The sequence below is a fragment of the Nannobrachium achirus genome (assembly GCF_963921795.1).
Source record: "Nannobrachium achirus genome assembly, chromosome: 2".
Lineage (NCBI taxonomy): Eukaryota > Metazoa > Chordata > Actinopteri > Myctophiformes > Myctophidae > Nannobrachium > Nannobrachium achirus.
The window spans coordinates 50,905,762-50,919,326 of NC_137811.1; the positions used below are offsets into that span (position 1 = coordinate 50,905,762).

At 42.7% G+C, this 13,565-nt stretch overlaps 2 protein-coding genes across 3 annotated transcripts in view; one reads left to right on the top strand and one right to left on the bottom strand.

Annotated features, from left to right (window-relative positions):
* LOC308302501 (low-density lipoprotein receptor class A domain-containing protein 4-like) overlaps nt 1–13,565 on the bottom strand; it is a gene marked incomplete at both ends in the record, with an annotated part of 204,491 nt that overhangs the window by 5,485 nt on the left and 185,441 nt on the right. The gene's annotated exons all lie outside the window — the stretch shown is intronic.
* LOC308308129 (uncharacterized protein) lies at nt 886–2,826 on the top strand (the record flags this gene model as incomplete). Its single annotated transcript, XM_080753496.1, has 2 exons — nt 886–1,571; nt 2,086–2,826. The coding sequence occupies exons 1-2, from the start codon at nt 936–938 to the stop codon at nt 2,824–2,826; spliced, it is 1,377 nt and encodes a 458-aa protein (XP_080609622.1). The 5' UTR covers nt 886–935.

The following is a 13,565-nucleotide window of genomic DNA, read 5'->3' on the forward strand; positions in this document are numbered from 1 at the left end:
GGAAACGAGTTGCAAGTCAGAAACATTAAACCTGCAAGACTAACAAAATACTTGAAAAAGAAAAACTGCTGGGATATAATAAGCATTTAAACCAGTCCGGTCCGGTCCAGTTTAACCCAGCCTCTCCCAAAACAACCCAGCCTTGGTAATCCTGTGCTGTTTATTCATCTGGATTAGGGTGGCTGTGTCGAGTCAAGAGCTGAAATGTAAACCCACCTAAACCTGCCTCTCCTTCACCACAGTGGCCACAGGGGAGGGGTTGAGTCAGAACCAGGGGAGGGAGGCGAGCCCAACCCAACCGACCTCAACCACATTAAAAAAGAAAAAAAGAATGAAAGAAAAACTGGTTGCTTAGAATGAAACCCAAGCCAATCAAACCAACCGACATTAACCACCAGAGAGTGAAGGAATGAGGTACTCGGAACAAAAAATTAAAGCAAAAGCCAACAGAAACTGTAGTGATTCTTCACAACGTCAACAAATAAAGAGCGCACAGGATGAAACTACTGAGACTGACTAACCAACCCATCTGTTGGAACAGTGGGATAGATTCTGGATTGTTTTAGCAAGAAAATAAAACACAGGAACAATCTTAGGCCCCGGCTACACGGAGCTGGATGGTTGATATCCAGATAGATTGTTGATATCCAGATAGAAAACTATCTAGGTCCACACGGAGCTGGATATCTAGGTCTAAAATATGAGTCCCCAGACCTCCACTAGAGGGAGGCATGGAGGGAGGTCTATAATTATAGGCTCCAACAAGCATGCCAGGCCAGTAGGTGGCGCCGTGGTGGTAAGGGATAAGTAATACCCAGAGTGCTCTACCATAGAAGAATAGGCTCAGCATCTCAGCATGCGCAGTACTAAGCCGGAAGCCCGGCAGTGAATCAAAAACAAAAACAAACAGCTACTGAAAACACGTGAGTGAAGTCATGGAGAGCAAGAAGAAAAAAGATAAAAGTGAAAAAAGTGATAAAATTTTTATATGGACCGACGATGAGGTTGAGTTGCTGCTTAATATCGCCGTACAATACAAGGCCATGAGAGCACAAGAGAGTGTTGACTGGGATTCGTGTTACACAAAATATAACGACATCACAGAAGAGTTTCGGGAACAGTATCCTGATCCAGAGGAAGCTAAAAAGGTTGGGAAAGACTTTCCTCATTCACAGGACATGTTGACCAAGTCAATAATGGCGATCAAGTCAATAATATCGACCAAGCTCAAGAACATCAGATCAAAGTACCGCGAAGCCGTTGACAACGGGCGCCGAAGTGGACACGGTAGAGTGGTGATGCTGTACTACGAGCTCTGTGCGCTGCTTTGGGGTGGCTCTCCAGCTACATGTTCAATATCTTCTGGCATCGAGTCTTCAGACATTGACGTGGACCAGACCGACGGATCATCTGCCAGCGAGGGTCCTCCTGATACAGGACACGTTACGGATGGCACGTCTATTGATGGAGATGGGTCTACTGCTGGCACGTCTAGTGATGGAAATGGGTCTGCTGCAGACACTCCAGGAGTGTCTGCCTCGACCGTGAAGGACCGAAGGAACCTACTTCAAGTATGTTTGTGGTCCTAATACCGAATTACTATAATGATTTACTCTACTTTACTATTGTATGTAAAGTATATCTGATTAGAACATGCTGAAACATTTCGACAATACGGTCTAATATTTCTACAATTGCTAAAAGAAAAAAAAAAGTATATCCAGTCATTTTGGCGCATAAACAAGAATTTGAAGGTTAAAGTTAAGTCTGATAATGATGTACTGTGAATGTTCACATCATGTATACTTTACATTACTTAAGATCATTTTTAAAATATATATTTTTTAACATTTTGGACAAAATAGGCATCAAGGTGCCCAGATGTCACTAGTGCCCACCTATCCTTTATTGGTTGATTAAAACATATATATTCTAAAATATGGAATACAATATGCTATTGCATTTTGCTCTTTGTTGGTTGTTTTTACAGACATAGGATATACAGTTATAGACTATTACAGTTCTATCTGCTTGTTTTGAAATTTATTTTCCATGTAACTAAAGTATTTTATTCTTCTATTCAAGGACAAACTTAAGGGCTACAGATACGACAAACTCAAGAGAAGGGTTCCATTGGAGAACGCTGCCCAAGAAGACCTAGAGGTGAAGAGGAGCATGCTGAAACTCATGGAAAAAGCAGAAACACAAAACACAGAGAATCTCAACAAAATAACCTCCAACATTGCACAGCTCACATCCGCAATCACTGGTGGAATTCATCTTTTGACCCAAATGATGCCCCTGCCTACTCAGCATCCATATTACGCACAACCTCAAAGTGGCACTTACATGCACATGCATAACCCTTACCCTCCATACCTACATAACCCATCACACATCTCACCTCCACAGCCAAATAACACACCACAACATCCCGATCCGTTCATTTTCACCCCACCATCCCATAACCCATCACGATCACACAACATGTCACCTCCACAGCCAAACACACCACAACATCCTGATCCGTTCATTTTCAACACACCATCACGATCACACAGCGTGTCACCTCCTCAGTCAAACACACCACAACATCCTGATCCGTTCATTTTCAACACACCATCACGATCACACAGCGTGTCACCTCCTCAGTCAAACACACCACAACATCCTGATCCGTTCATTTCCAACACACCATCCCCTAACCCATCACGATCACACAGCGTGTCACCTCCTCAGCCAAATAGCACCCAACATCCTACTCCGTTTTCCTACAGGCAGGCTCTGTTCCAAGATGACCAGAATGACCAATTTGAAAATTTGTAAAAAATAACAGTTTCCGTTACATTTCAGTTTTTTGTTGCAGCCTAATGTTTTTGTTAAGCCTTCATTTTAGGCCATTTGTTATTTTAGATAATATTGCTCTGGAGGCATACTTTGTAATGGTTTTGGCATATTTGTTGCACATAATACCACATTGATTGTATAGTGTATACATATCCTATGTGGATGTTTACAGTTCTTTGGAATAAAACTTCAGTTGCACTTGCGTTCAGTTGCACTTGCGTTGAACAAAGACTGCATTGAATATATAGTGTTAAAGTAAAATGTACTGTTTACATAGCCTATCCCATGTGGATGGAGAGTGAGACTGTTATAAGTCATTTTGCACTAAATGCCTGTTTAGTTTTGTTGCATTGCTATTACCACAACAGTTGACAGTCTGTACACACAAATAAAAAAAGGGTTTTCAATGCCAAATTTACTTTATTTTGTTTCAATCACAAATAAGTTGCCTTGGAAAAACTGTTCAGAGAAGTTACAAGGAAAAATGTATATTATAGTGTAGCATTACAATACTTTCACATCTGTGTGAAAACATCAGAAAAGAAAAAACGGACATGTATCATAACATTCAGCACAACACTTGTAATGTACAGTAGGAGCTGAGGCATTCCATTTTGTTTGATTCGGCTCGCAACCCCCAAAATAATCATATTTTAACCAGGGACCCCCCCACCGTGATGAACACTAAGAGTTGAGGCATTACATATTTTATACCACCGTTTCTATTGTGAAAATAGCAGATCTGCATGCTCACAACGTCTCGTGTTGCGAGGCGTTGTGAGCATGTAGATCGGCTATTTTCACAACTTCTGCCTCTAATTTTAGACAATTTTAATTTGTCATTTTAGAGGGATTAAAAAGTCCTTAAATTGTTACTTAAGAAATGTGCAGATACCCTCTATACACTTAAATTTTATGTTGGTTTGTTTACTGTTGAGTGAGAAAACATTCTTGCAATGCACACATTAGTGTGCATTAACTCATTCTCTGCCAAGTTCAACTTGCCTGTGCAATAGAACTGCCAAGGATTTCTGACGATTTCACTCATCTTGGAGGGACAATTGCGCATTGATGTTGAGGCATAAAATAACAAAACAAAGGCCTATTGGAAAGGCCTATTCGTGTGCTTTCCAGTGGTCCAAACTATATGTTTCAAACATGTTCGCTTATCTCAGAAAGTGGAAAAGTAAGGGCATGGTATGGGGTCTTCACAGGCTGCTGAGAAGACATTTTGAGTAAAAGCATGTTTTAGTTTTGAAAATGGAATAACTTATGAATAAAATATGATTGCTATTATAAACTATACCTTGCTGGAAAGGCAAATTCGTGCTCTTTCCAACGCTCTAAACCATACGTTTCAAACATGTTTGCTGATCTCGTAAGGTGGAAAAGTATAGGGTATGGTATGGCGAAAAAACGGCTTCTGAGAAGAGTTTTTTTTGGGGGGAAAATTGAATAAATATGAAGGAGCTATGAATACTATATAAACTATACCTCTCTGGAAAGATGAAGTCGCCTTCTTTCCAGTGCTCCCATCCAGATGTTTCAAACATGTTCTGTTGTTTAGAAAATTGGCCATGTATCACCCAAAACACCTCTAGGAACAAACTGAATACATGTTTTAGTAAAGTAGACTCTCGATCAGAACTCCTTTCTGCCTTTTATTTTTGGCTTCAGTGATGCAGAAGATATTTACAGTGTTTTCAAACAAAAGGGAAAAATAAGTGCTTCAAGTAAATGACAAAGAATAAAAAGTTCAGTTCTCACGTTCGCTGAGGGTTTCAAATGAAATAAAATAAAAATGTCAGGAACAGAAGAGCTGGGCAGTGAATCCACTGGCTCAGAAGCTGAAAAACACAATATAAAAAATAGGCTAGTTATAGTTTTTGCAAGGTAATATTGTGCACAAAATCAGTAGGCCTACATTGTTTCCATCCCCATCATGTCTCAATGTATGCATTTTGACACTTAGAATGAATGAAGACTTTTACAGTTGCTATGTGGATGTTTGGATTTTTAGATGGATAAAAGCATTGAACACAGATACAATAAATGTAGGCCATCTGTAACAAAAATAACCGTACCTTGACTAAAGCCAACCAATGATTCGCTGTCACCTGCAGATGGACCTGGCTCCTCACACTCAAGTGTCTAGATTGATCACAAAGAAACAAAGCACACAGATTTAGTACAAAACTAAACTGCAACATGCGTGCACACCCACACAGTGGCGCTCTCGCTCAATCTCTCTCTAGAGAAAGATCCACAATACATGTGGGCATACATTGTATATACTGTTTGTTCAGACTTACTGTTTTCTTTTTTGTTTTTCTTTACATATCTACTGCATAGTACTGTGTTCTATTTGTCTGTCATTCAATGTTATATGAGATACTTCAATGGTTTCCAGTGGAAATAAGCTTAGTCTTTTCATGGATAACCTTTTAGTAGACCTTGTACCAGTGAACTGTACCGTCATGAAACTGTACCTTTTCCTATGCAAACTTCTAATAAAGTCTTCAATCAATCAATACATGAGGAAAAACAATGCTGCCATTCGTTCCAAAAGCCATGTAACTATACAAATGCCACAATGTTTGGGCTCATTGCGCGCAGATCAGAGTGGGTATGGCAGGGGTATGCAGCTGCCATACCTTGGCTACAGAGGTAAATAATAAAAATGTAGGCTCTACTTTTCATCGTGCCTGTTGCTAAGGTATGGCAACATGACTGGTGTCTTGCACGCGTGCCCTGCACGCGCGCGTGCAAGACACCAGTCATGTTGCCATACTTTAGCTTGTTCTGAACTGACGCCACTGGGAGAGATGCACTCACTCCGTATGCAGAACACAGCGATCATATACAGTACAGAGAGAGAGAGAGAGACTGAAACACGATACAAATGCTGTTCCCCCCTTCTGATTTACCAAAGTCATGATTTACACAAAATGAACATTTGTATTTTATTCTAGAGCAACGAGCGCGCGCGCACACGCAACCTCAACTAGGCAACACAACGAGGAGCACAGATCCGTTGGGAAAGGCCTGGCGTTGTTTGCCAACGTGTTTGGGCTCATTGCGCGCAGATCAGAGTGGGTATGGCAGGGGTATGCAGCTGCCATACCTTGGCTACAGAGGTAAATAATAAAAATGTAGGCTCTACTTTTCATCGTGCCTGTTGCTAAGGTATGGCAACATGACTGGTGTCTTGCACGCGTGCCCTGCACGCGCGCGTGCAAGACACCAGTCATGTTGCCATACTTTAGCTTGTTCTGAACTGACGCCACTGGGAGAGATGCACTCACTCCGTATGCAGAACACAGCGATCACACAGTACAGAGAGAGAGAGAGACTCAAACACGATACAAATACAAATAAAATGCTTCGTACCACTGGTGTTGGCAGCATCCCTACGGCTCCATGTCGCCGTGGTCCGTCTCTTCCGAGTCGTAGGAACTTTCAGCCAGATCCCTGAACGCAGTGACTCTCAGGCTGCGTCTAAGACCTGGAGTCGCTGCCATCGGTCTCCACTCTCCACTGCAGCAGCCGCGGGTGCCACAGGGCGCTGGCTTCTTCTTGGGCGCTGCGCTTCTGGAGCCGCCTGGACAGCAGGGTCGGCGACGCGTCGATCAGTTGTGTGAACATAATCGGCACCCGATTGTGCATTGAAGATGGAAGGTTTAGGAGGATTGTTCAAGTGAGCTGAATCAAACTCGTTCACGCCATGGCCAGAGCCCTAGAGTTGCGTCACTCCCGTTCACTTCATGGGGCCAGGTCTTCTACGCACACATCTATTGGCGTATAGTGACAAACGGCGAACCGGAAGTTTACAAAATGCATTGAAGTCTATGAGGTGTAAAGTGACAATGAACCACGTGACCAGCGCTGTTTCTGACCCCGCGGTGACACCACTCTCTGATTATACTGCTCTGGCCATGGCCAAGCATGCCTGCAGGGAGAAAAAAAAGAGGAGAAACCGATCGCTAACGGTCTGTTTGAGCGACCGTCATGTTTCAGGGTTTATGGATTATAAACTATCAGGTAAGGCTATGTTTTACAACCATTTATACAGCGATCTGTCTGTGTTGTTGTTGTTGTTGTTGTTGTTGTTACTTTTGGCACTGAATTGAAATGATGTTGTACTGTCTGAAACAGAAAGCGGACTGGTATCTGCTTGCTGGATTGCTATAGTGTGTGTGTGTGTGTGTGTGTGTGTGTGTGTGTGTGGGGACATCACGATAGTTTTTCACTTCGACGTGCTGTGTTAGTTGTGTGAACATATCGGCAATGTTTTACAACCATTTATACAGCGATCTGTCTGTGTGTTGTTGTTACTTTTTTTTTGTCTGAGAAGGGTAGAGAGAGGTTTTGAATGTTGTACTGAAACAGACAGCGGACCACCCAGCTGATTGGCTGGCACACACACACACACACACACACACACACACACACACACACACACACACACACACTAGCACGCCCACACACAAGCCACGGCTTTCTGGTTACCCATCTCGCTCTCATTGTATAATTGGTTTCAGGTTTCTGAGAAGAGGTTTTTCTTTTTGGACAATTTAATGATGTTTAATTTCATGTGAGGCTGTGCACTTTTGTTTAATGTTGTAAAAAACACTGTCAGACTTTGAGGAAGTGTATCATATGTTGTGAGAGGCTGGATAAGGCTGAGATCTTTTGTGTACAGTATGTACAGTAAAAGACGTCCAGAAGACGTCTGGCACCGACATCCCCAGGGGAAAAGACGTTCTGAGGACGTTTAGCAGGGAGTGAGTTAAGTAGTAATAGTAAAAGTAGTAATATTAAGTAGTAAGTAGTAGTAAGTAGTAATAGTAAGTAGTAATAATAAGTAAGTAGTAATAGTAAAAAATAGTAGGACCTCACACCCTGATAAACACTTGTAAAGTACAGTAGGAGCTGAGGCATTCCATTTTGTTTGATTCGGCTCCTCAGAAGAAGGCGTTGTGAGCATGTAGATCGGCTATTTTCACAACTTCTGCCTCTAATTTTAGACAATTTTAATTTGTCATTTTAGAGGGATTAAAAAGTCCTTAAATTGTTACTTAAGAAATGTGCAGATACCCTCTATACACTTAAATTTTATGTTGGTTTGTTTACTGTTGAGTGAGAAAACATTCTTGCAATGCACACATTAGTGTGCATTAAGTAGTAATAGTAAAAGTAGTAATATTAAGTAGTAAGTAGTAGTAAGTAGTAATAGTAAGTAGTAATAATAAGTAAGTAGTAATAGTAAAAAATAGTGGGACCTCACACCCTGATAAACACTTGTAAAGTACAGTAGGAGCTGAGGCATTCCTTTTTGTTTGATTCGGCTCCTCAGAAGAAGTAGTAAAGAAGTAGTAATAGTAAAAAAAAAAAAAAAAAAAAAAGGCTGTTCCTACAGCCTTCAGTGGTTCTCAAACCTTTTCATGTAAAGGACCCCCAAAATTATTATAATTTGGCCATAATCCATCTGAAATAAGTTTGTTGCCAGGGGCCAGTTGCCATCCCAGAAGAGATGTGTTGTGCTTACAAAGTAAATAATAACATTTATATTGAAAAAATGAAATGAAAAAAAAAATAAAAATAAATAAAAATAAAGGTTTTAAGGATCAAGGTATTTTGTCAAGACCCTCCTGACCCTCTTTCCCTCAGCCTCATTGCAGTCTGTTCTGTACTGGTTGTTCTGCATGGGAGGCTGGAATGCACTGTCAGATTCGCGAGCTAACGTCACACTGTGGTCATCAATGGTCTCCTTGCAGACCTCACAATAGTTATGGAGAACAAAACAAGCATAGATGACGTAAGGGAGGTCATTCAGGTTGATGTCCAGTTTCTTCTGAAGCGCTCCAAACCTGGCCTTCAATCGCCCAAAAGCACATTCAATGACCATTCGTCCGCTGCAAAGACACATGCCAAAGTACTGTTGTTGAGGGTTGCACCCACCGCTGGCATATTCCTTCATGAGGAAAGGCATTAATGGGTAGGCCGGGTCCCCAAGTAGGAATATAGGGATGGGGTCTTCCTCCTCCACAATCCTCTTTTTCAGGGCAGGGATGCGACCAGTCTTGAAATAATAATTTAATTTTGAATTCGCAAACACACGAGCATCGTGAACGCTCCCAGGCCATTTGACAACCACATCCATAAACTGGAAATTATAATTACACGTGCCTTGTACGTTGAGGGTGTATCTCCCTTTTCTGTTGATATATTCCACAGAGTTTTCCATGGGCTGTCTGATCTCGATGTGTGTGCCATCAACTGCTCCCAAGCACTGTGGTATACCATGGGCATGTTGAAACTGGCTAACGAGTTCTTCAGCTTCAGGTTCTGTGAAGGGCAGCCTGATGTACTGGGGGCCTAGATGGACAGTTATGGCTGTACAGACCTCCCTCACGATGTTGGAGACGCACTGTTTCGACAAGCCAAAGGAGTTTGCCGTCTTCCGCTGCCTCCCTTGGTCACTCAGGTAGTACAAGGTACAGGCCACCTTCTTCAACACGTCCACTGGAGCTCTCATCACCGTTGTTTCCCCTTCAAATCAAAATCAAATCACATTTATTTATAAAACACATTTTAAAAACAAACAAAGTGCTATACAGCAGGGGTCATCAATATTTCCATACACACGTGTGCATGTATGACACTATGGCATATTAGGAATCCCATGCATCACCTTTTCTTGTTTATTTTTATTCTATTTTGCTAGTTGCTAGTTTTTTGCACTATTAGGTTGTGTTAGTTTTTTAGTATTGACTGTTATGGTCACTTTGATTTGGGCACTGTATTATTTTGATAGTTTATGCTTTAAGACACTATGTATATACTATATATATTATTCGTTCCCTTTCCTGTTGTACCTTGCTCTTACTGTACTTACTGTACTCTGTTCTTGTTGTTTTCTTTTTCATACTTCTCTGTAACTTTGTAAATAACATTATACTGCTGTGCTGCCTCTGAGCAACACATTTTCCCCCTTGGGATAATAAAGGTATCTATCTATAACTAGTGGTTCTCAAATGTTTTATTTGCAAAGACCCCCATAACTCTTGAGAGTGTACAAATAGGTTCCATTTGTACCCCCATAACTCTATGGAACCAAACGGACCCTCCAAATGGATTTGGTTCCATTTGTACCCCCATAACTTTATCCATAGTTATGGGGGTACAAATGGAACCAAATAGACCCCTAGTTATGGGGGTACAAATACCCATTTGTACACGCAAGAGTTATGGGGGTCCATTTGGTTTCATTTGTACCCCCATAACTCTGAGAGTCACTCTGAGACAGTTATGGGGGTATAAATGGAACAAAATTTACCCTTTTTGGTTGCATTTGTACACTCTCAGAGTGATATATACCTGTTATGGTCATTCAGTACTAGCTATTTATGAGTTTCATTTGTCCGTGGCAAATATGGCATTGAGACAACAAATATCCACTGCAAGCTAGCATGGGGAAGACCCATATACAGACTTTATCAGCTAAAGAAATACAAACAATAGTGAAAACATACAGAGACATAGGCCTACTGTGTGTAAGGCATAGCCTACCTTCGATGTAAGGACGGAGACACTCTGCCAAAGCAACGAGTGATGGTTTCGACATGCGGAAGTTTTCCTTCCACTCCTCCTCAACCACTAACCCTGCCACGAAATTGTCCCACCAGAGGCTGGTTCGACCAGGTCTGACCCAAAACTGCCGCCGCTTGCGGGCTTTGAACCGCGGACGCTGTGGACCGGTGTTCAGCAATATGGTGCGCATCATACGCCTTCTCGTCCCATTGAAGTGGTGGAGTTGGTGCAGCAGTGCCATGTTAATTTGGAGCACTCCCAAAAGTCCCAGAAGGGAAAGGAAAAAAGTAAAAAGCTTGGAAGGCGTCATGTTTGTTGTGATGATGATGATGATGAGTCGGCGGCGACTCTGCGTTGTTGTGACGTTCTGCCTGATGATGGTTGGAAATAAGCCAAGTGCTTTTCTAGGATCTCCTTAGTTGACCTTGTACCAGTGAACTGTACCGTCATGAAACTGTACCTTTTTCCTATGCAAACTTCTAATAAACTCTTCAAAACGCGAGGTTATTTGTTTTGAAGTTGTTGCTGCTGTTGTTGGCGCATGCTCACTGACAAGAGCTTCTTTTTTGAGGACGGTTGGCACCCATCTTTTTGGTGCATTGCTGCCATCTTCTGTTCTGGAAGAACACTACAGCGAATGCCAAAAGAATCAATGGGCATGCGCGAAGATTACGGTGATGTCATTGTCTTCAGAACTATCCGCCTATCTTGACTACACGGATCCAGTGAAGCGGATAGTTTTCAGTGTCTCCACTTATTTATCCGGATTGAAAACTATCCAGATTCACTGCCAAACTATCCAGCTTCGTGTGGCTACATGCCCCAACAGCACAAAAAAGTGTCTAGATATCAACAATCCAGCAACAATCCAGCTCCGTGTAGCTGGGGCCTTAATGAACCATTGACCGCGTACCAGGGGGACGACGAGGTGCTTGGAACAAAAGTTAAAACCAAAGACATAATAACAAACCGAAGAATCACAGTGAGGGACAATGGTGTTTTACAACATCCATAGAGAAGTGCTGAAGGAAACCTAACCTAACCATCTCTTTCTAACCTAGGTTAGGCTAGGTTCCTAATAACATTAAAAATATATAAACCAAACTTAAGCAACCCCTTCGTTAAAGCACTAATGTAATAGGCAAGGGATGAGGTTCTTAACTCGAATAGACTGAAGCCAGACAAACCGTCCACTTTGATACAGCGTCAAACTGTTGAATGAACAAGCTGTTAAGAGTGAATGAAAACTGAAGCCTCAAAGACACCCTGGCAAGTGGCAATGCCATTAACCACATGTAAGAGTGTAAGGAATGGTGTGCTCAGAAAAGCCAACAAACCAGGCCTGTATAATTCACATAACAAGCCACAAGGGAGGGGACCGAGCTAAAGTTACGTTCAGAGAGGCAAAGTTCTAAAAAACCCATGTAACCCTCACTCTATTCAACCCCATTAGCAAAAGGGCAAGGAATGGTGCGTTGCATGAAGAAACTATACTAGGCTGTCTTAAATAAGCCTGGGTCGCAGGGCCTAGAGAGTGAAATTTTCATTTGGGAGCTCCTCCCGCCCCAAAACAGAGCAATGCTGCGCTCACCGCACAAGCCACAGGGAGGGGACTGAGGGAGGGTTACATTCTGAGAGGCAACGTTCTGAGAAACCAACTTAACCAGGGCCTTTTGTTACCACGCCGGCTAAATATGAGACGACGCTACGGTCCTGAAAGCCCAGCACGCCAAAACAGTTCTAGGTTTCACAGGACTTCCTCATCCTGCCGCCAATAGGAGGTGGGTGTGGGTAGGCGACGAAAACCAACATTTAAGAGAAACAAAACCTTAACCTGAGCCCCTTTGTTACAACACAGCCTCAATATGTGGGGAAGAGGAACAATGTGTCCTGATCGTCCTCTGGGAAACCCAAACTTTAAAAGCCGCGTTTTTGTGGCTTCTGAACCACAGGAGGAGGAAAGAGTGGAGGAGCAAGCAGGGGCTTCTTCGCAGATAAAACACCATAAGAAAGACAGCAGCGCCTGGCTGTTCTTCTGCGTGGCGGGGTGCGTTAAGCGAGGAAGAGACAGTTAGGCCGACGGAGACGGCAAGGCAAATGTAACGGAAGGAAGGAAATGCACAGGGTCGGTACGGTAGAGAGAGGAAAAGGAGGGACAGCAAATATGTGGGGAAAGAAAGAATGAGAGAGAGAGAGAGAGAGAGAGAGAGAGAGAGAGAGAGAGAGAGAGAGAGCTCCAGTCCCATCCCGCCCTGCAAGCTCTCAGAACACTGTGTACAGTCCTGAAACTTACAGTACATGAGGCACAGACCACAGAACAGCGTGTGCTAGCAGTCTGCATTACCAACACCAATCTACTATTATTACAAGCATAATCCACTTGTCAAAACAACATCAGGCCAGTGTCTCCAGCCCTCTTGTGCTTTCTGTAGCATGAGTAATTTCAAGTAATTGCACGTCGCTTCCCTCACACATTTTTTCTTGCCGTGGCGTGGTATGGGGAGGCCTCTGAAAGTGACCATTCAGACTACATGACAATAAAACTCTCCGTTGAAACGCACACAAATAAAACCCTTTTAGGCAGGGTGGTAATTAGTCTAGCAGCAAAAGAAAATAAGTGAACCAGAGGAACAACATAATCTTAGGGTTTGTGTTACAAGCACCGTGGTTAGGCCTGCCTTTGGCCTTTGATTAAGACTGAAGTTTGCAACATCTGGCTGGCTACAAAATGTTCCTGGGAGACCTTCTTGAGTTTAGCCAACAGAGATGGGTCTGTGTACATTGGAAAAGTGGAAGAAACAGATGACTAAGTGAATCTTCCGCTGTATCATATCATAAGGGTGCAGAGGACTGACATGACAGTGGACTGTTGTCAGAGAGTGAAGCATCGGTCGCAGTCACAACAGCATTAGCTTATCCTTCATGTCCAATTCAATGAGACACACTGAAAGGGAGCATAAACAAAGTGGAGTGCGTGCGCACGCACACACACACGTACATACAGCCATCCATTGACTGCCTTTTGACCTGGGTGTGTGACTGTGTAAGCCTCTGTGTCAGAGAGAGAGAGAGAGAGGGACAGAAAGAGAGAGGGGGCGAAAGAGAGAGGTCAGACAGTTCAGCTG